At 43.5% G+C, this 24,275-nt stretch overlaps 1 protein-coding gene across 1 annotated transcript; it reads left to right on the plus strand.

The window, feature by feature from the left end:
- Positions 1-6,303, plus strand: LOC116409837. The gene is made up of 2 exons (XM_031899537.1): positions 1-369; positions 5,876-6,303. Exons 1-2 carry the CDS (start codon positions 111-113, stop codon positions 5,932-5,934), a joined length of 318 nt encoding a protein of 105 aa, XP_031755397.1. The 5' UTR covers positions 1-110; the 3' UTR covers positions 5,935-6,303.
- The last annotated feature ends 17,972 nt before the right edge of the window (positions 6,304-24,275 follow it).

Genomic DNA, 24,275 nt, shown 5'->3' on the forward strand with positions numbered 1-24,275 from the left:
CAGTGAAGCCGCTCTATATGAGGCGCTGGCCGGCTCCGGTATGAGTATTGGGAAGGGAAAGCCGAGAGAGCTATTCCCCTGAGTTACGGGCACGGCTGCCAGACACAAACATGGAGGAGTGCGGGATCTGTGTGTATCAGTACGGGCCGGGCAGGGAGGCCCAGGCGCTGGCGGGCTGTGTGCATATGGTGTGTACGAGCTGCCTGAGGCACATGGCGGGCACAGACGGGACGGTCACATGTCCGTACTGCCGGGCGCGCTGCGCGTTGCCTAGCAACCTGAGGCCCCCAATGTGCGGCCGGACGGAGAAGGGGCGGAGCCGCAGGAGTTGGGTGAAGAAACTTTTCCAGCCCACCAAGCGTCGCCAAGGTAACTGAGAGCCCACCCCCCAATTGCAAGTGACTGACAGGGGAGCTCTGCGCTCAGGGCCGGTAGGGTGGGGTATCGGCATAGCGGCCTCTTACCTTCTTGGGCTCCCTGGGGGGAGTGACACATGCTGGCACAGAGGGGAGGGGTCTCTGGGGGGAGTGACACATGCTGGCACAGAGGGGAGGGGTCTCTGGGGGGAGTGACACATGCTGGCACAGAGGGGAGGGCTCCCTGGGGGGAGTGACACATGCTGGCACAGAGGGGAGGGGTCCCTGGGGGGAGTGACACATGCTGGCACAGAGGGGAGGGGTCTCTGGGGGGAGTGACACATGCTGGCACAGAGGGGAGGGGTCTCTGGGGGGAGTGACACATGCTGGCACAGAGGGGAGGGGTCTCTGGGGGGAGTGACACATGCTGGCACAGAGGGGAGGGCTCCCTGGGGGGAGTGACACATGCTGGCACAGAGGGGAGGGCTCCCTGGGGGGAGTGACACATGCTGGCACAGAGGGGAGGGGTCTCTGGGGGGAGTGACACATGCTGGCACAGAGGGGAGGGGGTCTCTGGGGGGAGTGACACATGCTGGCACAGAGGGGAGGGCTCCCTGGGGGGAGTGACACATGCTGGCACAGAGGGGAGGGGTCTCTGGGGGGAGTGACACATGCTGGCACAGAGGGGAGGGGTCTCTGGGGGAGTGACACATGCTGGCACAGAGGGGAGGGGTCTCTGGGGGGAGTGACACATGCTGGCACAGAGGGGAGGGGTCTCTGGGGGGAGTGACACATGCTGGCACAGAGGGGAGGGGTCTCTGGGGGGAGTGACACATGCTGGCACAGAGGGGAGGGGTCTCTGGGGGGAGTGACACATGCTGGCACAGAGGGGAGGGGTCTCTGGGGGGAGTGACACATGCTGGCACAGAGGGGAGGGGTCTCTGGGGGGAGTGACACATGCTGGCACAGAGGGGAGGGGTCTCTGGGGGGAGTGACACATGCTGGCACAGAGGGGAGGGGTCTCTGGGGGGAGTGACACATGCTGGCACAGAGGGGAGGGGTCTCTGGGGGGAGTGACACATGCTGGCTGGCCATTATAATCTTAATTTTTAAAAGGGGGTTTAGACCTCCCATGGTAATTTAAGCCTCATGTTGTGCCCACTATTCCTATTGTCACCTGAGGGAATATCCCTGACACTCAGGAAAACTCTAAATATAAACCTTAATGTTCCTCAGGGGAACCCTAAATATAAACCTTAATGTTCCTCAGGAAAACTCTAATTATAAACCTTAATGGTCCTCAGGAGAACCCTAAATATAAACCTTAATGGTCCTCAGGAGAACCCTAAATATAAACCTTAATGGTCCTCAGGGGAACCCTAAATATAAACCTTAATGGTCCTCAGGAGAACCCTAAATATAAACCTTAATGGTCCTCAGGGGAACCCTAAATATAAACCTTAATTTTCCTCAGGGGAACCCTAAATATAAACCTTAATGGTCCTCAGGGGAACCCTAAATATAAACCTTAATGTTCCTCAGGAGAACCCTAAATATAAACCTTAATGGTCCTCAGGGGAACCCTAAATATAAACCTTAATGTTCCTCAGGAGAACCCTAAATATAAACCTTAATGTTCCTCAGGGGAACCCTAAATATAAACCTTAATGTTCCTCAGGGGAACCCTAAATATAAACCTTAATGTTCCTCAGGGGAACCCTAAATATAAACCTTAATGTTCCTCAGGAGAACCCTAAATATAAACCTTAATGGTCCTCAGGGGAACCCTAAATATAAACCTTAATGGTCCTCAGGGGAACCCTAAATATAAACCTTAATGGTCCTCAGGGGAACCCTAAATATAAACCTTAATGGTCCTCAGGGGAACCCTAAATATAAACCTTAATGGTCCTCAGGGGAACCCTAAATATAAACCTTAATGTTTCTCAGGGGAACCCTAAATATAAACCTTAATGGTCCTCAGGGGAACCCTAAATATAAACCTTAATGGTCCTCAGGGGAACCCTAAATATAAACCTCAATGTTCCTCAGGGGAACCCTAAATATAAACCTTAATGTTCCTCAGGGGAACCCTAAATATAAACCTTAATGTTCCTCAGGGGAACCCTAAATATAAACCTTAATGGTCCTCAGTGGAACCCTAAATATAAACCTTAATGGTCCTCAGGGGAACCCTAAATATAAACCTTAATGTTCCTCAGGGGAACCCTAAATATAAACCTTAATGTTCCTCAGGAGAACCCTAAATATAAACCTTAATGGTCCTCAGGGGAACCCTAAATATAAACCTTAATGGTCCTCAGGGGAACCCTAAATATAAACCTTAATGGTCCTCAGGAGAACCCTAAATATAAACCTTAATGGTCCTGAGGAGAACCCTAAATACAAATCTTAATGGTCCTCAGGGGAACCCTAAATATAAATCTTAATGGTCATCAGGGGAACCCTAAATATAAACCTTAATGGTCCTGAGGAGAACCCTAAATATAAACCTTAATGGTCCTCAGGGGAACCCTAAATATAAACCTTAATGGTCCTGAGGAGAACCCTAAATATAAACCTTAATGGTCCTCAGGAGAACCCTAAATACAAACCTTAATGGTCCTCAGGAGAACCCTAAATATAAACCTTAATGGTCCTCAGGAGAACCCTAAATATAAACCTTTATGGTCCTCAGGGGAACCCTAAATACAAACCTTAATGGCCCTGAGGAGAACCCTAAATATAAATCTTAATGGTCCTGAGGAGAACCCTAAATATAAACCTTAATGGTCCTCAGGAGAACCCTAAATACAAATCTTAATGGCCCTGAGGAGAACCCTAAATACAAACCTTAATGGCCCTGAGGAGAACCCTAAATATAAATCTTAATGGTCCTGAGGAGAACCCTAAATATAAACCTTAATGGTCCTGAGGAGAACCCTAAATATAAACCTTAATGGTCCTCAGGAGAACCCTAAATATAAACCTTAATGGTCCTCAGGGGAACCCTAAATACAAATCTTAATGGTCCTCAGGAGAACCCTAAATATAAATCTTAATGGTCATCAGGGGAACCCTAAATATAAACCTTAATGGTCCTGAGGAGAACCCTAAATATAAACCTTAATGGTCCTCAGGGGAACCCTAAATATAAACCTTAATGGTCCTGAGGAGAACCCTAAATATAAACCTTAATGGTCCTCAGGAGAACCCTAAATACAAACCTTAATGGTCCTCAGGAGAACCCTAAATATAAACCTTAATGGTCCTCAGGAGAACCCTAAATATAAACCTTAATGGTCCTGAGGAGAACCCTAAATACAAATCTTAATGGTCCTCAGGGGAACCCTAAATATAAATCTTAATGGTCATCAGGGGAACCCTAAATATAAACCTTAATGGTCCTGAGGAGAACCCTAAATATAAACCTTAATGGTCCTCAGGGGAACCCTAAATATAAACCTTAATGGTCCTGAGGAGAACCCTAAATATAAACCTTAATGGTCCTCAGGAGAACCCTAAATACAAACCTTAATGGTCCTCAGGAGAACCCTAAATATAAACCTTAATGGTCCTCAGGAGAACCCTAAATATAAACCTTTATGGTCCTCAGGGGAACCCTAAATACAAACCTTAATGGCCCTGAGGAGAACCCTAAATATAAATCTTAATGGTCCTGAGGAGAACCCTAAATATAAACCTTAATGGTCCTCAGGAGAACCCTAAATACAAATCTTAATGGCCCTGAGGAGAACCCTAAATACAAACCTTAATGGCCCTGAGGAGAACCCTAAATATAAATCTTAATGGTCCTGAGGAGAACCCTAAATATAAACCTTAATGGTCCTGAGGAGAACCCTAAATATAAACCTTAATGGTCCTCAGGAGAACCCTAAATATAAACCTTAATGGTCCTCAGGGGAACCCTAAATACAAATCTTAATGGTCCTCAGGAGAACCCTAAATATAAATCTTAATGGTCATCAGGGGAACCCTAAATATAAACCTTAATGGTCCTGAGGAGAACCCTAAATATAAACCTTAATGGTCCTCAGGGGAACCCTAAATATAAACCTTAATGGTCCTGAGGAGAACCCTAAATATAAACCTTAATGGTCCTCAGGAGAACCCTAAATACAAACCTTAATGGTCCTCAGGAGAACCCTAAATATAAACCTTAATGGTCCTCAGGAGAACCCTAAATATAAACCTTTATGGTCCTCAGGGGAACCCTAAATACAAACCTTAATGGCCCTGAGGAGAACCCTAAATATAAATCTTAATGGTCCTGAGGAGAACCCTAAATATAAACCTTAATGGTCCTCAGGAGAACCCTAAATACAAATCTTAATGGCCCTGAGGAGAACCCTAAATACAAACCTTAATGGCCCTGAGGAGAACCCTAAATATAAATCTTAATGGTCCTGAGGAGAGCCCTAAATATAAACCTTAATGGTCCTCAGGAGAACCCTAAATATAAACCTTAATGGTCCTCAGGGGAACCCTAAATACAAATCTTAATGGCCCTGAGGAGAACCCTAAATATAAATCTTAATGGCCCTGAGGAGAACCCTAAATATAAATCTTAATGGTCCTGAGGAGAACCCTAAATACAAATCTTAATGATCCTGAGGAGAACCCTAAATACAAATCTTAATGGTCCTGAGGAGAACCCTAAATACAAATCTTAATGGTCCTCAGGGGAACTCAGGTACTAATCTTAATGGTTCTTGGGAGAACAAAATGAAAGCCCTAAATCATACCTCCCAACATTTTGAAAACAGAAAGAATGACAAAAATAAATGCTGCGCACAGCATGACAATTTTTTGGCCACACCCATTTTTTTTACAACCACACCCCTTAAATACCACTCCCATTTGACTAAATTTGGCAGGTTATTTAAAGTTTAAACACATTTCTGGGGGTTTTGGGACCCTGTTTTATGTGTTATTACAGTTTTGCTAATGAAGGTGAACTTGCCCTTTAAGCTGCGAGTCTCCGTTCCCCCAAGAGACCTGTTTAGCTTATTAGTTACACTTTCTACTTTTCTGGGCTCTCTGCCAAAAGCCCAATTATTTAATTAAATGTGAGAAACACTGTATCTATTTGCAGACGACGCTCGTTAAGATTTCTGGGCTCTCTGCCAAAAGCTCCTTATTTAATTACATTTGTATCTTTTTTTAGCTTTAGTGCAGGAAATCAAAGGGAAATGAGGGACTTTTCAGTGAGACTGCGGGTTGAGCTGTTAGAGAGGGACAGTCCCGCGAAAATCGGGACAGTTGGGAGGTATGGTAAATACAACCCTATGATAATTCAGGAGAACCTTTAATGCCTAAGATTCTGTCCTATTTATTTATAATACACCGTTGGGTCATTTCCCTATGGGACCCAACTGTAAATGATATCCTTATAAATGGGGCTTAGTGATGTCATCCGTAATAATCGGAGCTAAGTAATGTCATTTCCGTCACGTGACTCACTAACACTTGTATGTGACGTTTTTCTCTTCCTTTAGGAACCCAGAGACAAGGGAATATCGGGAATGTTGCTGTGATATGCCCGTTCTTCCTTTAAAGCTGCTCGGAAATCTAGAAGATACAAATGGAAGACCAATCACGTCTGGGGCCACAGGAGCGCTACATTCCCAGCTGTACCCCCATCCTGATCGCCATGATGGCGAAACCAATTGCTTCTCACAGGAGGAGACCCAGGATATGGACTGTTTCTTGGTGGGATTTCAGAAGACTCTGCTGGTCCATACAAAGCAGTGAGAATCGGGACTCTTTAATAGACCGCTGGCGGTGATTTATTTATTTTTTCTAAAGAAATAGTGATATATGGGGGCCGGGGTGTCCTAGTAAATGTACTTTATTTGTGTCTGATATGGTTGTATCCTATGGTGTGAGTGTAAACGGTTGTATTAAAGTAATTATTAACGAGAAATTGGGCCCCCAGCATGGACTGCATAGCATGTTGTCCCAGAATGCTCGGGACCTGGGGTATTCCGGATAAACCCAATAGGGCTGTTCTGCCCCCAATAAGGGGCAATTATATCTTAGTTGGGATCAAGTACAGGTACTGTTTTATTATTACAGAGAAAAGGGAATCATTTAACCATTAAATAAACCCAATAGGACTGTTCTGCCCCAATAAGGGGTAATTATATCTTAGTTGGGATCAAGTACAGGTACTGTTTTATTATTACAGAGAAAAGGGAATCATTTAACCATTAAATAAACCCAATAGGGCTGTTCTGCCCCAATAAGGGGTAATTATATCTTAGTTGGGATCAAGTACAGGTACTGTTTTATTATTACAGAGAAAAGGGAATCATTTAACCATTAAATAAACCCAATAGGGCTGTTCTGCCCCCAATAAGGGGTAATTATATCTTAGTTGGGATCAAGTACAGGTACTGTTTTATTATTACAGAGAAAAGGGAATCATTTAACCATGAAATAAACCCAATAGGGCTGTTCTGCCCCCAATAAGGGGTAATTATATCTTAGTTGGGATCAAGTACAGGTACTGTTTTATTATTACAGAGAAAAGGAAATCATTTAACCATGAAATAAACCCAATAGGGCTGTTCTGCCCCCAATAAGGGGTAATTATATCTTAGTTGGGATCAAGTACAGGTACTGTTTTATTATTACAGAGAAAAGGGAATCATTTAACCATGAAATAAACCCAATAGGACTGTTCTGCCCCCAATAAGGGGTAATTATATCTTAGTTAGGATCAAGTACAGGTACTGTTTTATTATTACAGAGAAAAGGAAATCATTTAACCATGAAATAAACCCAATAGGGCTGTTCTGCCCCAATAAGGGGTAATTATATCTTAGTTGGGATCAAGTACAGGTACTGTTTTATTATTACAGAGAAAAGGGAATCATTTAACCATTAAATAAACCCAATAGGGCTGTTCTGCCCCAATAAGGGGTAATTATATTTTAGTTGGGATCAAGTACAGGTACTGTTTTATTATTACAGAGAAAAGGGAATCATTTAACCATTAAATAAACCCAATAGGGCTGTTCTGCCCCAATAAGGGGTAATTATATTTTAGTTGGGATCAAGTACAGGTACTGTTTTATTATTACAGAGAAAAGGGAATCATTTAACCATTAAATAAACCCAATAGGGCTGTTCTGCCCCAATAAGGGGTAATTATATTTTAGTTGGGATCAAGTACAGGTACTGTTTTATTATTACAGAGAAAAGGGAATCATTTAACCATTAAATAAACCCAATAGGGGTGTTCTGCCCCAATAAGGGGTAATTATATCTTAGTTGGGATCAAGTACAGGTACTGTTTTATTATTACAGAGAAAAGGGAATCATTTAACCATGAAATAAACCCAATAGGGCTGTTCTGCCCCAATAAGGGGTAATTATATCTTAGTTGGGATCAAGTACAGGTACTGTTTTATTATTACAGAGAAAAGGGAATCATTTAACCATGAAATAAACCCAATAGGGCTGTTCTGCCCCAATAAGGGGTAATTATATCTTAGTTGGGATCAAGTACAGGTACTGTTTTATTATTACAGAGAAAAGGGAATCATTTAACCATTAAATAAACCCAATAGGGCTGTTCTGCCCCAATAAGGGGTAATTATATTTTAGTTGGGATCAAGTACAGGCACTGTTAGATAAGAGATCCAAATTATGGAAAGAACCCTTATCTGGAAAACCCTAGGTCCTGAGTATTCTTGATAACGGGTTCCATACCTGTGCTAAAAAGTAACAATAACAAACAATAGTTTCACAAAGCAATCGTTTTTTGGCTGCCGGGGTCAGTGACCCCCGTTTCAAAGCTGCAAAGGGTTAGAAGAAGCAGGAACATCATTCAAAAACTATAACATAAACAATGAAGAACAATTGAAAAGTTGCTTAGAACTGGCCATTCTATAACCTAACCCCCTTTAAAGGGAAACTAGGAAGAAACAATAAATAAACTGCGCTGTGTTTTGCAAAGAGAGGCCTGATAAGTCTTTATAGGAGCTCAGCTGAATGCAGTGTTTGCTTTTTTTATTCAGCAGATTTAATTGCACCCTCTGCATGTAAACAAAGTGTGCAATTGAGCAAGTATTGCCTAATAACAGGTCTGACAGGTACGTGACTGTGGCCTCGGCAATGTAATCACACGGTAGGCATACTGAATTCCCAGGCAGGGTATGTGTGTTCATTCAGATCATTATGTCACGTGAATTTTTCACCCGCAAACAAACTTTGTTTTCAGTCGGAATAATGAACCTCGTGGCCACACTGGGTGCACCAAACACATGGATACACGCTTGTCCAAATAGGTTGTTATATAGAATAGCAAATGTAGCGCCAATAAGCACAATAAATAGGATTTATACGGAAACTTCATTCTTGTTGTTGTTTTAATTAAAACAAAATATCGATATATATAGTATACAGGGAGGAGCACACCCTATACAAGTCCAAATGCCCTTGGTGCAGGTCAAAAACAAAAATATAATAGAGTGCTGCACACATAGGGACTTGATACAAAAGTGGTTTTATTAAAAAAATTCCAACGTTTCGAGCACAATCTGTGCTCTTCCTCAGGGACAAACCCTGAGGAAGAGCACAGATTGTGCTCGAAACGTTGGAATTTTTTCAATAAAACCACTTTTTCTTTTGTATCAAGTCCCTATGTGTGCGGCACTCTTTCTATTATATATATATATATATAGCGAACCCAGGGTGGCACTCTGCTTCAGCTCTTACCTCGGGTGCAAGGTAAATGATTTAAATATCCAAAAAAAGACCAGGAACACCGAGTTATATTCCAAAAAGATCAATCGTGTATTAAAAACGCATGAACAGCCAACGTTATGTTTCGGTCCCCATCGGCCTTGAGAAAGGTCCCGTAACGTTGGCTGGTCATGCGTTATTAATACACGATTGATCTTTTTGGAATATAACTCGGTGTTGCTGGTCTTTTTTTGGATAAATATATATAAATGTGTATATATAATTCGCAATCGGTCCGCACTCCCTCCTCACTCACGTGTCTGATCGTCTTTATGGGTGCTGCATCTGGTTGTTCCATGTATAAAATACTCCATGAGTTATGCGCACTCCAATTTTCAGTACTTTATTGTAGATAATTACATAATTGTTACATCAACGTTTCGGTCCTGGCCTTAGACCTTGTTCACGATGTTATACCCTCGATACAAAATTCGTTCAATAAAACTTTATATACATAATTAACCCCACCCACATGTTACGCATCAGCCCATCCAGCATAAACTATGCTCGCACCAGGGCAGGTGGGACCCTTACCTACAAAGATAAAAAATACAATCCTGATTACATTATTAGACTTAGAAATCACCTGACTGGTAGAAAACAATTAAGGGAACAGTACTCATTTAGTCCCTTTGGTGCTAGTGTGTCAAGTTTCTTAATCCAAAAGGATTCACGTTGGAGCAGCAGCCTAGATCTGTCACCACCACGTCTCGGCATGGGCACATGATCAATGGCCTTATAGCTAAAGGTAGGTAACCTATGTCCCACCTCTAAAAAATTCTTGGCCACAGGTTTCGTAGTTGCATTATCCCTAAAAGCTATATTGATCGCTGATCTGTGGGCATCCATACGCTGGCGCAATGTCAAATCAGTCTTGCCAACGTACGAAAGCCCACATGGACAAGTGACCAAGTAAATGACATGTGTTGTAGTGCAAGTACAGTGGAGGAAATAATTATTTGACCCCTCACTGATTTTGTAAGTTTGTCCAATGACAAAGAAATGAAAAGTCTCAGAACAGTATCATTTCAATGGTAGGTTTATTTTAACAGTGGCAGATAGCACATCAAAAGGAAAATCGAAAAAATAACTTTAAATAAAAGATAGCAACTGATTTGCATTTCATTGAGTGAAATAAGTTTTTGAACCCTCTAACAAAAAAAGACTTAATACTTAGTGGAAAAACCCTTGTTTGCAAGCACAGAGGTCAAACGTTTCTTGTAATTGATGACCAAGTTTGCGCACATTTTAGGAGGAATGTTGGTCCACTCCTCTTTGCAGATCATCTCTAAATCCCTAAGGTTTCGAGGCTGTCTCTGTGCAACTCTGAGCTTGAGCTCCCTCCATAGGTTTTCTATTGGATTAAGGTCCGGAGACTGACTAGGCCACTCCATGACCTTAATGTGCTTCTTCTTGAGCCACTCCTTTGTTGCCTTTGCTGTATGTTTTGGGTCATTGTCGTGCTGGAACACCCATCCACGACCCATTTTCAGTTTCCTGGCAGAGGGAAGGAGGTTGTCGTTCAGGATTTCACGATACATGGCTCCGTCCATTTTCCCGTTAATGCGAATAAGTTGTCCTGTGCCCTTAGCAGAAAAACACCCCCAAAGCAAAATGTTTCCACCCCCATGCTTGACGGTGGGGACGGTGTTTTGGGGGTCATAGGCAGCATTTTTCTTCCTCCAAACACAGCGAGTTGAGTTAATGCCAAAGAGCTCTATTTTGGTCTCATCAGACCACAGCACCTTCTCCCAGTCACTCACAGAATCATTCAGGTGTTCATTGGCAAACTTCAGACGGGCCTGCACATGTGCCTTCTTGAGCAGGGGGACCTTGCGAGCCCTGCAGGATTTTAATCCATTGCGGTGTAATGTGTTTCCAATGGTTTTCTTGGTGACTGTGGTCCCTGCTAATTTGAGGTCATTAACTAACTCCTCCCGTGTAGTTCTAGGATGCTTTTTCACCTTTCTCAGAATCATTGACACCCCACGAGGTGAGATCTTGCGTGGAGCCCCAGAGCGAGGTCGATTGATGGTCATTTTGTGCTCCTTCCATTTTCGAACAATCGCACCAACAGTTGTCACCTTCTCTCCCAGCTTCTTGCTAATGGTTTTGTAGCCCATTCCAGCCTTGTGCAGGTCTACAATTTTGTCTCTGACATCCTTGGACAGCTCTTTGGTCTTTCCCATGTTGGAGAGTTTGGAGTCTGCTTGATTGATTGATTCTGTGGACAGGTGTCTTTTATACAGGTGACTAGTTAAGACAGGTGTCCTTAATGAGGTTGACTAATTGAGTAGAAGTGTCTAACCACTCTGTGGGAGCCAGAACTCTTAATGGTTGGTAGGGGTTCAAAAACTTATTTCACTCAATGAAATGCAAATCAGTTGCTATCTTTTATTTAAAGTTATTTTTTCGATTTTCCTTTTGATGTGCTATCTGCCACTGTTAAAATAAACCTACCATTGAAATGATACTGTTCTGAGACTTTTCATTTCTTTGTCATTGGACAAACTTACAAAATCAGTGAGGGGTCAAATAATTATTTCCTCCACTGTATATGTATATATATATATATATATATATATATATATTTATTCCTATTCTGCTATTTAAACAACTAACAAAAATTATTTTTTCTCTGTACTACCTCCACGCCTGGGTAATTTGTTTCAATGGCCATAATTAGCACTCAGTTTAATTATAAACTGTATAATTAGCCTCTGTTAGGGCTGTGACACACGGGGAGATTAGTCGCCGCACGACAAATCTCCCTTGTCACGGGCGACTAATCTCCCCGCAATGCCATCCCACCGGCCAGAATGTAAATCGGCAGTGGGATGGCATACGTGGGGCCTCGATTTGCCGGAGTTTCCTCTCAAGGCGACTGTGGTGACTTCGGCAAATCACAGCGCCACGTATGCCATCCCACTGCCGATTTACATTACAGGGCCTGTAATTGATTAAAGAGGACCTGAGCTAATCAGAAAACTGTAGAACCGCTGGGCCCCCCTTAAAAGTGAAAATCCTCCGGGCCTGGGGCAACTGGGATGGCGGCCCTGCCTGCAGCTGTTTAACTATGCTGAAAAAGCTAACTTGGAATTCGAGCACCCCTCCCTCTCTGGCATTCTGGAAGAAAGTGATCAATGAAACTCTCCCTAAATAAAAGCTGGCATACCTCGCTAGGGGACAATTGGATTAGCCCAGTTCGACCATATTGCCTATAAATGCATGGATCAGATGGTGCAGGCAGAGACAGGAGGGAGGATGGCCCACAAGCCCCTGGGTCCCCCTGCAGCAGTAGGTTTTTTTACGTACGTTGGCCATATTCTTTTTCACAGAAATAATGAAAAATTAAGGAGTAACCCTATAAGTGCCTCCCTCCATAGAAACTATGGCACCAACATGAAACAACCCAAAAAATGGAATAAAGAAAGAACTGGAAGAGCAGAACCTATATTGTGTGTCTCGAATGTATGTTCCAAGAGCTGCCACAAACATCGTACCCCTCCCCCAAAATCAGGCACACAAGTACGACTGCCTAGAATTTTTTTAGACCTGGTTGGTAGAACTGGACAGCACCTGCCCAAACCAGACGGTCCAGTTCCAGTTCAAAACCAGATGGGCACAGCTGCAGTGTTCAGTTACTGACCTCTACGTACTGCCCCAGGCAGCCTCTCACTAATTGCTTCATTACAGTTACCCCTTCCTAAGGCAATGGAACATGGAAAGGAAAGTTAGAGAGGGTGGGAAAGTCACCATTCAACATTTTATAGTTCCTTTCCTTATTTGCCTTAGTCTAATAGGCTGATAAGGCTGTATAGTCGAACAGAACCGGCCGTCCCAAACATTGGCTCCAGGGGTAATAATATACTACATCTACACGATCACAACAGGGTGGACAACCCAAGTCTATCATCATTTCTACAGGGCCTTTATGGACTGCACAACAAATAATGGACTGAGGAAGAGACCATCTAATAATTGTATCTCACTGATAGGTCCTGAATATAAATATAAATAGTCAACAAATTTAACAGTGAAACAAACAACCATTTATTGGCTCAAATTTTTAACAAAAAAATTCAAAAAAGCAAATCGTACTATACCAAACAACAAACAGGTGCTTCCCAGTACTTCATGGTACCCAGACTCCGCCCTCCTTATGCGTTTCGCACCATTGGGTGCTTCATCAGAGAACCGATGGACCCAGTGCAATTTCAGACCCACTTGATCATGTATTTTACCCACAATGCACAGTTTTTCTCAAAATCCCAGCGCCATAACAACCTATCACAGTAGTGCTTGATGTCTTGATGCGTTACAATGAACCCTCGTGCCTTCTGACGAATCAGACACAATCACGTCCAAATGAACGAAAGTAGGGATTGCATCATTTCCGGCATTTGGAGTTAAAGCGGTGTCTCAATCACAAACCTGGAAAGTTATATAAATCGTAACATTTACTAATCATTATAATTTAAAAGCAACGTCCGTGCCTGGCGCGTTTTGTGCCCGTGAGCGAGACATGGCTGATGATAATTGAATATGAATTAAATATAATAATGAATAAAGGCATCCCGTGCCCTGACATATCCCCGGTGAGACAGCCCGTAGTGAGGAGATGGGTGCAGTCGTCGTGCCTCATTGTAATGTGGTTTATCCAGCCCTTCGTTTTGACGTGAAAGTGGCATTTGTGTCTTTTGCGGTTGTTTCCACTGCGTTTCCATTACCTTTGGGTTGGATAACCGACTCCCTTGCTTCCATTGTTCCATTGTGCTTTATTAAAGGGTAAATGTCACTGCTATGTAACTCTTCCTACATACAGTCTTTGTGTAGTTATAGTAAATGCTATACAAATGTTGTGTATACAAGCAGTGCTAACTAAAATTATCCTTGGGTACATGCCTGTGAGTATGATCTGTTTTTAGGGCCGTATATGTATATGTAGGCACCGGAGGGTCTGTGCTTAGGGCGACAGGATTAGGGGTGTGGCCTTGGGTGCCTATACAATCATCATTAGAAATTATTATTAATAATTAAAAACATATTAAAACCCAGCCAACGCCAGATGCTTCCTGGCCAAATCCGGCAGCGGAGCGGGGGAGGGGGGTGAAGGTTGCCTTGGTGATTGCGGGCCTCTACCGGAAGTGATGTCACACATAGAGGAAGTGACCTCATGCCTACCTGTACGCGTGACTTCACTTCTGCAACTTAAGGGTGTCTAGGGTGGCATTGGGTCTAAATACAGCCCCGTCTGTCCAAATAGTCTTTAGTGCTGTAGGGAGGGGTATAAGACCGCTCTGTAAGTGTTTGCCCCTGTAATTAATGCCCACTGGTGAGTAGTGGTGGAGGAAGCTACTTGGCAGGTTCCAGCGAAAATCAGTTTCAAGCTTCCATTTTCAGAGTTGGCTGAATCCAAAGGCAGAATCCCCTACTGAATCCTAAATTCGGTGCATCCCTAGTGGAACCCCCACAGCTAAAAATGCCATATTTTATATACTGAATGTACTGCACCAGCCTAAAGGTTCAGTATCTCTATAGCAGTAATGTTCCACAGAAGGAGGATCTTGGATTCTGTTAGAAGTGTCAGTGGCACCGCACGTGCTCAGTGGGCTCTGGGCGGCTGCTGAGAAGCTGAGCTTAGGGGTCGTTGCAAATTATCAAACAGAAAATAAGGCTGCCCTCTCATATAAACTGATGTTACATTCTCATGCGCTCTTGGCATCCATATTCTATATATACAGTATAGTGTGAGTGGGTCCCTAAGCTCAGGTAAGTGAGCACAGAACATGTGCTGGGAATCTGCAGAAAAGAAGATGGGGGCTACTTTGGACATCTTTGGTGGCTCAGATCTTTCCTGCTTTGGTTGAGCAGGTACAGAAGCCGAAAACATAATAACCATAATTTCTGCCCTACTTTTTTAATTAAGGTTTAATTGTCTCTTAAAAGACCCTTTATGTGTTGTAAGAACCACTATGAGAGTGTTTAGAACCCTCAAACTGGTCAGCACCAGGTGTACATGTTTGGCGAGGCCACCAATGAGCAGATCTTCTCCTGAAATGCCCACCTTAGGGCAAAGGCACAGTGGGGCCGAGGGCCACATCAACAAGCCTATGCACAGGGCCGGAACTAGGGGTAGGCAGAAGAGGCAGCTGCCTAGGGCGCAACAATTGGGAAGCACCAAGCAGGGTCCTCTCCTGCCTACCCCTAGGCCGCCCTCTTTGGTCATTGCCCCGCCACTTGTCATTAGCGGTGGGGGCAATGATCTACGCGACGGCCCATGCACGCTAAAGCACACGCAGAGGGGCGAGGTGGCTGACCGGGTTGCCTAGGGCGCCCGGTCGGTTTGGCCCGCCCCTGCCTATGCCTTCCCCAATCCGAGGAGAAATCATGCATCTTCCCAATTTTAGGCCAGATATTGCTTGGGTAGGCCCGTTAGGGGGACATGGGCAGATAAGCTGCCAAATTGGTCTGATGGACCCAAATCAGCAGCTGAAATGTGCACGTGTATGGGCACCTCTATGGTATGGAGATCCAATTATGGAAAGACCCCTTATCTGGAAAACTCCAGAACCTGAGCATTCTGGGTAACAGGTCCCATACCTGTACCTGTGTCTATACACTGAGGGTAAATATGCTCAGGACAACTGCCAAATAGTTCAGCCCCACTCAGTGACTAGGAATTGGTTAACGGTCTCGGGAGGCTGTCACTCAGCAGTGCAAAACCCCCTGTGCGGATTGGAACGTTCCGATTATTATTACTGTGAGTGAATGGGTTCTCCCATGGGTGAGAGGGAATGAAAATATAGAATAATGAGTGTAATTATTCCATTCTGAGCAGCATGTTCAGCTTTAATATGACTGTCACCCCCCCCCCAAGGCACCCTGGCGCTATGTATACATGTCATAGTACAGGTATAGGACCCGTTATCCAGAATGCAAAGGACCAAGGGTATTCCGGATAAGGTAAGGGGTCTTTCCGTAGTTTCGATCTCCATACCTTAAGTCTACTAAAAAATCAATAAACCATTAATTAAACCCAATAGGGCTGTTCTGCCCCCAATAAGGGGTAATTATATCTTAGTTGGGATCAAGTACAGGTACTGTTTTATTATTACAGAGAAAAGGGAATCATTTAACCATGAAATAAACCCAATAGGGCTGTTCTGCCCCAATAAGGGGTAATTATATCTTAGTTGGGATCAAGTACAGGTACTGTTTTATTATTACAGAGAAAAGGGAATCATTTAACCATTAAATAAACCCAATAGGGCTGTTCTGCCCCCAATAAGGGGTAATTATATCTTAGTTGGGATCAAGTACAGGTACTGTTTTATTATTACAGAGAAAAGGGAATCATTTAACCATTAAATAAACCCAATAGGGCTGTTCTGCCCCCAATAAGGGGTAATTATATCTTAGTTGGGATCAAGTACAGGTACTGTTTTATTATTACAGAGAAAAGGGAATCATTTAACCATGAAATAAACCCAATAGGGCTGTTCTGCCCCCAATAAGGGGTAATTATATCTTAGTTGGGATCAAGTACAGGTACTGTTTTATTATTACAGAGAAAAGGGAATCATTTAACCATTAAATAAACCCAATAGGGCTGTTCTGCCCCAATAAGGGGTAATTATATCTTAGTTGGGATCAAGTACAGGTACTGTTTTATTATTACAGAGAAAAGGGAATCATTTAACCATTAAATAAACCCAATAGGGCTGTTCTGCCCCCAATAAGGGGTAATTATATCTTAGTTGGGATCAAGTACAGGTACTGTTTTATTATTACAGAGAAAAGGGAATCATTTAACCATTAAATAAACCCAATAGGGCTGTTCTGCCCCAATAAGGGGTAATTATATCTTAGTTGGGATCAAGTACAGGTACTGTTTTATTATTACAGAGAAAAGGGAATCATTTAACCATTAAATAAACCCAATAGGGCTGTTCTGCCCCAATAAGGGGTAATTATATCTTAGTTGGGATCAAGTACAGGTACTGTTTTATTATTACAGAGAAAAGGGAATCATTTAACCATTAAATAAACCCAATAGGGCTGTTCTGCCCCCAATAAGGGGTAATTATATCTTAGTTGGGATCAAGTACAGGTACTGTTTTATTATTACAGAGAAAAGGGAATCATTTAACCATGAAATAAACCCAATAGGGCTGTTCTGCCCCAATAAGGGGTAATTATATCTTAGTTGGGATCAAGTACAGGTACTGTTTTATTATTACAGAGAAAAGGGAATCATTTAACCATGAAATAAACCCAATAGGGCTGTTCTGCCCCAATAAGGGGTAATTATATCTTAGTTGGGATCAAGTACAGGTACTGTTTTATTATTACAGAGAAAAAGGGAATCAGTTTTAAAATTCTGAATTATTTGATTAAAATGGAGTCTGTGGGAGACAGGCTCTCCGTCATTCGGAGCTTTCTGGATAATGGGTTTCCGGATAAGGGATCCCATACCTGTACTCGAGATTGGATGCTGCCTGCACTGGAACCTGTACTGTGTATACAGTACTTACCATTTATATGTCTGTGTATAATTGCAGGGAGTATGTGCTGTATTATGTATCATTAGCTGCTGGGTAATTACTCCCCAGTGAGAGTTGGGTGTGCATAGGGCAGAAGTAGCGCCCAAGAGCTTACCAGATGGTGCTGTAAGGATGGGGACTTTGCACCCCTTAATGCCCCTGCTCTTGTCCCCCCCCCCCACCCTTTAAATTTGGGCCCTTTACCTTCTTTGCTGTTGTTAATGTATGAGACGCCATTAGCAGGACAGGTGGCGGTTACATGTTGATACAAGACCGGAGTCATTAGCCCAAACGCAATCTAATTACAGGCCTGAGCCTTTGTTTAGTCTCCCTGGGATTTTGTTCCTTCTTTACTGTAGTTGTTGCTTGGTAAATTCTATTTACAGTAATATGATTATACCTGCCTTAGTGTTCCCTCTGCATATAAGAAAGATACAATGAATAGGCATATAGTCTTAAAGGGACACTGTCATGATTTGTTATGGGATATTTTTTATTTCTAAATGACACTGTTACACAGCAAATAATTCCCTCTGCCATTTAACCTTTTATTCTTGAACCAACAAATGTATTTGTAGCTGTAATATTGGTGTGTAGGCGCCATCTCAGTGCCTTGTGCCTGAGTCTGAGCTTTCAGCCAGCGCTACACATTAGAACTGCTTTCAGCTAACCTATTGTTTCTCCTACTCCCATGTAACTGGAGGAGTCCCAAGCCGGACTTGGATTTCTTACTATTGAGTGCTATTCTGATACCTACTGGGGGCTGCTATCTTGCTCCCTTCCCATTGTTCTACTGATCGGCTGCTGGGGGTGAGGGGGGGGGATATCACTCCAACTTGCAGCGCAGCAGTAAAGTGTGCCTGAGTCTGAGCTTTCAGCCAGCGCTACACATTAGAACTGCTTTCAGCTAACCTATTGTTTCTCCTACTCCCATGTAACTGGAGGAGTCCCAAGCCGGACTTGGATTTCTTACTATTGAGTGCTATTCTGATACCTACTGGGAGCTGCTATCTTGCTCCCTTCCCATTGTTCTGCTGATCGGCTGCTGGGGGTGAGGGGGGGGGATATCACTCCAACTTGCAGCGCAACAGTAAAGTGAGACTGAAGTTTATCAGAGCACATGGCTGTGGCACCCTGGGAAATAGAATATGACTAGGCCCATAGGAAATGTCAAAATTAAATATTAAAAAAATCTGCATTTTTGAAAAACAGATTTCAATGCAGGATTCTGCTGGAGAAGCTCTATTAACTGAATAAAAAAACATGTTTTCCCATGATAGTATTCCTTTAAAAGTGCCCTGCTTTATGGCTGAGATTCTAGCTATCTGTATAACAGAGCATTCTGTCACAGTGGCACAGATCCTATCTGATCCCCCCATTGTAAGCAGCAGTCCTGCCCTGCTTTATGGCTGAGATTCTAGCTATCTGTATAACAGAGCATTCTGTCACAGTGGCACAGATCGTATCTGATCCCCCCATTGTAAGCAGCAGTCCTGCCCTGCTTTATGGCTGAGATTCTAGCTATCTGTATAACAGAGCATTCTGTCACAGTGGCACAGATCGTATCTGATCCCCCCATTGTAAGCAGCAGTCCTGCCCTGCTTTATGGCTGAGATTCTAGCTATCTGTATAACAGAGCATTCTGTCACAGTGGCACAGATCCTATCTGATCCCCCCCATTGTAAGCAGCAGTCCTGCCCTGCTTTATGGCTGAGATTCTAGCTATCTGTATCTGTATTTAACATGATCTCACTAAACGGGCCTTGGACTGAAAATTCAATTTGCCTGTTTTTTTAGTTTTTGTAACAAAATCTATAGGCCCACATCCACATTCAGAACCTGCAATTCCTGTTGGCAAAGACAATGTATGTTGAAGAGGAGCTAACAGATACTTTCAATTAAAAAGTGCCGAGTGAGGGTGGGGTAATTTGCCTGCAAACGGAACGAAATGTTTCAATAGCAAACTCTGCACCACCCCTTTATAAAGAAGCAGAGTTCTGCCCATGGATCTATACTGTAATTTGTAGGTCTTTGCTGAACTATGGGACTTTATTCTTGGACGGTCAGTAGGGGTGCCCTGTGGGTATTTTGGAGATTTCACTAGTGGGTTGGTAGCCCTGTGCATCTAATATATAAATTATTATTATTACTTATACATATAAATAATAATAATAATGTGTGGAGGGCTCCTTGTGTTATAGGCCCAACCTATTCATTCACTTTCCTTCTGATGCTGAAGGACCCAGGCTCCACCTGCTTACTCATCATTTTCTTTGAATATGTCACTTGAATCTGTGAAGGCAAAGTACATATATATTGTTATATATATGTTTATGTGTCACATGGTATAAGTGTATCTGTGGGGTGAAACCCACCTAGATATGGGGAACCTCTCATATAAACTACTTGTTACAGACCCCTCCCACTTACCCATCATTCTGTGTGTATGTGTCACATGGTATAAGTGTATCTGTGAGGTGAAACCCACCTAGATATGGGGAACCCCTCATATAAACTACTTGTTACAGGCCCCTCCCACTTACCCATCATTCTGTGTGTATGTGTCACATGGTATAAGTGTATCTGTGAGGTGAAACCCACCTAGATATGGGGAACCCCTCATATAAACTACTTGTTACAGGCCCCTCCCACTTACCCATCATTCTGTGTGTATGTGTCACATGGTATAAGTGTATCTGTGAGGTGAAACCCACCTAGATATGGGGAACCTCTCATATAAACTACTTGTTACAGACCCCTCCCACTTACCCATCATTCTGTGTGTATGTGTCACATGGTATAAGTGTATCTGTGAGGTGAAACCCACCTAGATATGGGGAACCCCTCATATAAACTACTTGTTACAGGCCCCTCCCACTTACCCATCATTCTGTGTGTATGTGTCACATGGTATAAGTGTATCTGTGAGGTGAAACCCACCTAGATATGGGGAACCCCTCATATAAAATACTTGTTAAAGGCCCCTCCCATCATTTTATGTGTATGTGTCACATGGTATAAACAAATTATTCCTAGATAGGAAGGACACCTTATATAAATTGTTTTTTTTCTTTATAAATGTACCACATGTCCCTGCTATTCTTAGTAAGGGTGGTAGGTTATTTATACCTGACTTTCATGAATATAAAATCCCAGAGCAGTGGGTGCAGGTCTTGATTGGGTCCCATTGTACCAATCCTTTCCCTCCCCTGGTGATTATTAATTGTGATTACTGCATATGATACCATGTAAATAAGTGAGTCATATAGAGATAAGCAGGGCAGGGCAGGGCAATGAGGGCACTTGATACAGGCCGGACTGGCAATCTGTGGGTTCAGGCAAATGCCAGAGGGGCTTCTGTAAGGTGCCATAGACACTCACTATTTATTGGGCTGGGGGGGCTGTTTGGGCCTCTGTGTACTGAAAATCAGGCCTGGACTGGCAATCTGTGGGTTCAGGCAAATGCCAGAGGGGCTTCTGTAAGGTGCCATAGACACTCACTATTTATTGGGCTGGGGGGGCTGTTTGGGCCTCTGTGTACTGAAAATCAGGCCCGGACTGGCAATCTGTGGGTTCAGGCAAATGCCAGAGGGGCTGCTGTAAGGTGCCATAGACACTCACTATTTATTGGGCCTATGGGGGGGCTGTTTGGGCCTCTGTGTACTGAAAATCAGGCCCGGACTGGCAATCTGTGGGTTCAGGCAAATGCCAGAGGGGCTGCTGTAAGGTGCCACAGACACTCACTATTTATTGGGCCTATGGGGGTGCTGTTTGGGCCTCTGGGTACTGAAAATCAGGCCCGAACTGGCAATCTGTGGGTTCAGGCAAATGCCAGAGGGGCTGCTGTAAGGTGCCACAGACACTCACTATTTATTGGGCCTATGGGGGTGCTGTTTGGGCCTCTGGGTACTGAAAATCAGGCCCGAACTGGCAATCTGTGGGTTCAGGCAAATGCCAGAGGGGCTGCTGTAAGGTGCCACAGACACTCACTATTTATTGGGCCTATGGGGGGGCTGTTTGGGCCTCTGGGTACTGAAAATCAGGCCCAGACTGGCAATCTGTGGGTTCAGGCAAATGCCAGAGGGGCTGCTGTAAGATGCCATAGACACTCACTATTTATTGGGCCTATGGGGGGGCTGTTTGGGCCTCTGTGTACTGAAAATCAGGCCTGGACTGGCAATCTGTGGGTTCAGGCAAATGCCAGAGGGGCTGCTATAAGATGCCATAGTCAGTCACTGTTTATTGGCCTGGTTGGTGCTGGCTGTTTTGGTTGGCTTCTGTGTATATGGAGAGCCAGGGCCTATTTTGACTCCCAGTCCAGACCTGACTTGATAGGGTCCCTCAGCCTTTAGCTGACCATACATGTTTTTTTGTCTTCTTCCGACGAACGGTATATCGGATATCGATCGCACGTTTAAACGCAACGATCTAAAACTCACATTTAGACTAAGATTGTAGGATAAAGCCCTAAAAATAACAAATGGGAAGATCTTCTGAACATGAAATAGTTGTCAGGCACCAATCATAGGAAAGGGACTTCCATAGTAGGTCCCCCAAGGATATCGTCATATACACAATACACGCGCAGATTTTATCCGTATCTGACCGAAATGGTCTAACCTGTCCAATCGATTAAACGACCGACCGCCATGGTACAAAAATTATCGGGACAATAATTCGGAGATTTAGATTTAGATTTCATAAGATTTTATCATTGACTTTCATAGTTGGTCCCCCAATGATATCATCAGATACACAATACATGCACAGATTTTATCATTATCGGACCGAAATGTTCTAACCTGGCCAATCGACTAAACAACCATTTGTCATGATACGAAAATTGTCTGGGCGATAATTCGGTGCCTCCACACATGGTCCAAAAATCGGACAAAACACGTATTTCATACGATTTTATTGGTGAGTGTATGGCCAGCTTTAGGAGGCCATAATATGTTTTTCGGAAAACATAAAATAACCAATTTTTGCTCTTAAATGGGATAACAAACCATCCGTACTAAACGTGTGCCCCCCATGTGTTTATCCATGCACCATGGATGTAGGTTTGGCAAAACCTAGGGGGAGTAGGCAGTGTTTCCTTGAAGAAGGAATACCGGGACCTATTTTTCTCATGGAAGCACTATGAGACCACTAGGATCGGGGGACTCCCACAAGTGATCAGCTAAGGGGAGGGATCAATATTTTGCTTCCATTATGGTAGAAGCAGGGAGCTCAAAACCTTAAAGGGACAGTAACACCAAAAAATGAAAGTGTATAAAAGTAATTACTATATAATGTAATGCTGCCCTGTACTGGTACAACTGGTGTGTTTCCTTAGAAAGACTACTATAGTTTATATAATAAAGCTTCTGTGTAGCCACGGGGGCAGCCATTTACAGGAGAAAAGGCACAGGTTACTTAGCAGATAACGGATAAAACCCCATTATATTCTACAAAGTTTATCTGTTATCTGCTATGTGCCTGTGCCTTTTCTCCTTTTTCCCAGCTTCAATGGCTGCCCCCGTGTTGAAATAGCAGCTCATTTATATAAACTTCGGTTAGTCACCAGTCCTCTTATCAATGTTTTATTTATTTCCTGGGCTGGATGCATGTACCCACTGGGCTGGAAAAATATCAGCTAGGTGGCAACTCTACTTGAGAATAAACCACTGAGGAGCAGTGAGGCGAGAGTCCCATTATGGTTGGAGTTGAGTGCAGCTTTGTGGTATGGTAGCAGTGCTTGGGATCTAGTACTTTACTGGGTCCCAGGCAGGGCTGCCATCAGTGGGGGTCTGATGGGAGTCCTGTCAGGGGTGTTTTGCCACTAGTTGCCCTGGATATATTCAGTGGTCCATATCAGAGTCCGCCCAAGGGACAAGAGTTTTGGCTGGTCATGAGCATGTTTGGGTGTAACAGTAGATGGTGAAGCATGCTTTGTAGTTGAGCCACATTGTAGTTGGCCCCATTCTTCTTTGTTGGCAGGGCTCACTACCCAGGTGTCAGTAGCTTGGGCCCCGGCAACTGAAGGTGGCCATACCTGCACCAATATGATCGTATGAAACTTTGTTTCATAGGATAATTGTTGCTTTTATGGTGGGAGACGAGGCAACTGATATCAGTAAAAGCCCTGGATATTGGTCATCCTGTCGATCGGGCTGGACTGAAAATTTTGATCAGGCCCCTTTGAAGGTGCTCAAACGTTGCAATGTTAATGCTGAATCATCAGATAGGGGTAAAGAATTCCTTTGTATTTACCTGCATATCTAACGATTCAGCTCTTAACGTTAGTTGAGTGGATGACGGCTCATTCCCATGACAAATGGTCGTAATTGTAGCCTCCACAATAGTATGGAACCCTATCATGACTGATTTGCAAAGTTACTTTCTCCCCTTTAGTTGGCGATCCAGATTTCTTTGCATTCTTCAACTGTGGGATTTCCCACTTGTGTCTTCCTATGGGTGTATATATTTGTACAGACAGGTGTGCTGAAGCAGGTATTGCTTTATGTTTGTGCCAGTTTATCAGTGCCTGTTTGTTTCAGTGCATGCAGGTACATCTCCGCAGGTGTTCTCAATGTATTTGTGTGCGGGTGTGGTG

This window comes from Xenopus tropicalis, chromosome 3, assembly GCF_000004195.4.
Source record: "Xenopus tropicalis strain Nigerian chromosome 3, UCB_Xtro_10.0, whole genome shotgun sequence".
Taxonomy (NCBI): domain Eukaryota; kingdom Metazoa; phylum Chordata; class Amphibia; order Anura; family Pipidae; genus Xenopus; species Xenopus tropicalis.

What these genes read in the sequence shown, in the direction of transcription:
- LOC116409837 (XM_031899537.1), top strand. Translation starts at nt 111, where the DNA reads ATGGAGGAGTGCGGGATCTGTGTGTATCAGTACGGGCCGGGCAGGGAG. An exon ending in GCCCACCAAGCGTCGCCAAG is followed by an intron (nt 370 to 5,875) that starts GTAACTGAGAGC and finishes CTCTTCCTTTAG; the next exon opens with GAACCCAGAGACAAGGGAAT.